Source organism: Limulus polyphemus, unplaced genomic scaffold (genome assembly GCF_000517525.1).
Source record: "Limulus polyphemus unplaced genomic scaffold, Limulus_polyphemus-2.1.2 Scaffold7745, whole genome shotgun sequence".
Taxonomy (NCBI): domain Eukaryota; kingdom Metazoa; phylum Arthropoda; class Merostomata; order Xiphosura; family Limulidae; genus Limulus; species Limulus polyphemus.
In genome coordinates this window covers 28,158-31,187 of record NW_013673355.1, presented here as the reverse complement: position 1 = coordinate 31,187, position 3,030 = coordinate 28,158, and the positions used below count along the sequence as shown (strand labels likewise).

The 3,030-nt window shown below is 35.3% G+C and overlaps 1 protein-coding gene across 1 annotated transcript in view; it reads left to right on the top strand.

Annotated features, from left to right (window-relative positions):
* Positions 1–3,030, top strand: part of LOC106474836 (segment polarity protein dishevelled homolog DVL-1-like) — a 19,903-nt gene that overhangs the window by 1,726 nt on the left and 15,147 nt on the right. Inside the window, exon 2 of the mRNA XM_013935530.2 lies at positions 988–1,206. Within this exon, the coding sequence (XP_013790984.2) occupies positions 988–1,206 (219 nt within the window). The remainder of the gene's footprint in view (positions 1–987; positions 1,207–3,030) is intronic.

Here is a 3,030-nt window from a genome sequence, read left to right as displayed (position 1 = left end):
ATTTTAATATATACTTTTAAATTAACTAATTGAGTAATGTATAATACTAAAATTTCAATTATAATGTACAGTTTGATACCAAACCTATTGACATAAATTCATGAAATAGTAGTTCAATAAAGTTTTGAATTCGAGTCAAGAAACGAGATGACAGGACTTTCACCCATGACCCATCTGGAAAGGATTAAACAAAATTATATATAAAACCTGTATTTATTGAGGACTAGTAATTATCAATTCTGACTAATTAGGCATGTCCTAAAGTTAAGATTTTAGAAATTAAGTATTTGAAGAGACATTCGTAAAGTCAGCATCTTTGTTAGATATCATGTAACTAAATTTTGAATTTATCTTAGAAAACAAATTATATTTATTTGTGATTTTATGTATATAGGTAATGCCATAATGATATATTTAACTAGTGCTACTTGGATTTTCTCTTCATCAATTTTTACATAGGTAGAAACAGTCTATGACCAGTGATTGATATTTGAATCAAACCTGGAGCTGAAATAATGTATAAGGACAAGATATTCTGGTAGAATTTCTCGATTTAAAAAATCTTACGATTTTCCATTACTGCTAGTTAAAAATGAAAAACAACATAGAAATTGAAAAGTCACAAACATACATAGTTTTTAGTATAACACACCCATATTTTCCTCTGCCCTATTAAATAATGGTCAACATGTGTGGCAGTGTGTACATGGTTAAAAGATATATATATAATTGTGGTAAAATATAGTTGTATATACGGTAAGTAATACACCTACTGTATAAAAGCATCTCAGATTTACAGAACAAAATTTCAGAAGAATAATTCCTTAATCAGCTGGTTATCCTTGTTCCATTGATGAAAGGAGTGCTCTTATAGATATTATAGAATAAAAAATAGCTTATAATTAACAACTTTGATCCAGAGAGAGAATAGTTTACCTAACATGATTTCCAAGTCAAGAAATTGGTTGGTAACTATGATTCTTACAGATATGACTGCCCTCAAAGTCACTGAGGAGGGAGTGGACAGTGAGACAAGCAAAGATACTCTTGGTCCTCTTCTTCCACCCACAACCCAGTCTCCTTGGGGAGTACAGATGCCTTATTCTGGGAATTATAACCCTCAAATTATGGGATTCATGCCAATGCCTCTTCATTATACCAATGAAGCAATCTTTCCTCCAGAAGGGAGTGCTCATAGTGGTTCTGGTAAGAATTAAAATACTGTTCTGTATTTGGTACTATTTAATGAAATTGAATTGGAGAAATCTTAAACTAGTGACTGCTTTTATTTATGGAAGAGGTTGTTTTATATTTTTCTTAAGAGAAAACAAGAACATATAAGGTTGTTTTACTTAATAACATTTTAACACCAGAAAAAATATATCTAATTTCCGACAAGGTACCTTACTTTCACTCCCGTACGTAGCTATTCTCGTTCAGTGCTGCTCTCTATTTGCCAAAATGTTTTCTTATGCCACAAGCTTTTCACTCCCACACACCCCTCAAATAACATGGTTTAACTGATTCTCAGATGCAAACTATCATGCAACAAATCTCCACCAATAGTAGTGTCAAACACCCACATGACTTGTGATTCCCTCTATGCTATTCTATCTAACTATTACCTCTTTTAATCCTATCCATTTTATCCCTCTTAGTTTCCAGCTTTGTCTTACCCTATCAACTCTCCTTCAGAGTATGTCTACCTTACACCTCCTTTCTTAAGCGTTACGCCAATATCTAGGGGATTTTCGTGAGATACTTCTTACTCCATGTTAGGGCAAATGCCATCTTCAGTTCTTTTTCTCCACATGTGGTTTCTTTGCTTTTGAGATCTTCTGGGGTGGGGCACTGTCTTGTACCATTTGTTTACCATCCACTTTTAATGGGGATACACAGTTGGCTCTTTTTTTCCACTGATCTGTTTTTGGGGCTACTCCTGTGCGATGCTGTGTCTTATTTATTTTGGTTGCTCTTTTGTTTCATTCTGAGTCATTACCATCTTTATTTGCATTTCATGTCTGGCATTTTCCTGCCCTTTACCTGCCCCATGTACAGGTTTCTCCATTCATTGTGTATGCTCAATGTTGATTGGAGTTTTGGTTAAAACAGTCCTTCCTCATTCACTTCTTGGTTCTTCCCCATTTTTAATATGTAGTCTTTGATCACAATCGGGTGGCCAATTCCTATAGGACTGAGAATGCCCATGGTACATGTTCTTATTTTTCATTTCTCTGGTTGCTATCTTAGGTTTTTCATCACGTGAATTGGTACCAGTTTTGTGCCTTGCCCTTCAGACTTGTTTCGGTTCTGTATGTCTTTTGTCAGGTGGTTTGCATTTTACTCAACTTCTACATTTTTCTCTATTTTACTAACACCACTACTTGGATGCTTGGCTTCGGTTAGCTCCTAACAAATGGGGGTGGTCATAACATACTCATCTGCTTGTTACATAACCAGCTTGGGTGGTTGGATTTTCCAGTTGAATAAATTTTTCCTGTTACCGACCTAACAATCTTTGCTATTTTGGGAGTGTCTTTTTAAACACCCATCTCTCTCAGGATTATCCATTCTCCTCCTCAAATGCATTCAATGGAGCTTTCTGTTATCCACGCTATTATGGTTCACAATCTTACTGCTAGCAATGTTCTAATGCATTGGGGATGTGGCTTCTATGGAAGCATTTCTCCCTTAGGGTCTGGCACATTTGTGGTCTTTTGAGGAGATGCTACATGACCCATGGTCTCTTGCTAGGGTTCCTTTGGATTTTCCTTTTAACTTTCCTCCTTCCCTCTTTGACTGTATTCGTTGATATAGTCAACGCTCCACCAATAAAAGTGCGACATACTCTCATAACACATGAGACTCCCTCTATTCAATTCTACCAAACTGTCACTTCTCATTTGGCAGTACTTGTGTTCAGACATTTTTTTTCTTTTGGTGCTCTTCGTGTGATCGTTTTTGTGATTTTAGTAGTTTAATTTCCGAAGTGTGATTTCTTCATTACTTGTTTCTTTACATTGAAGAAAT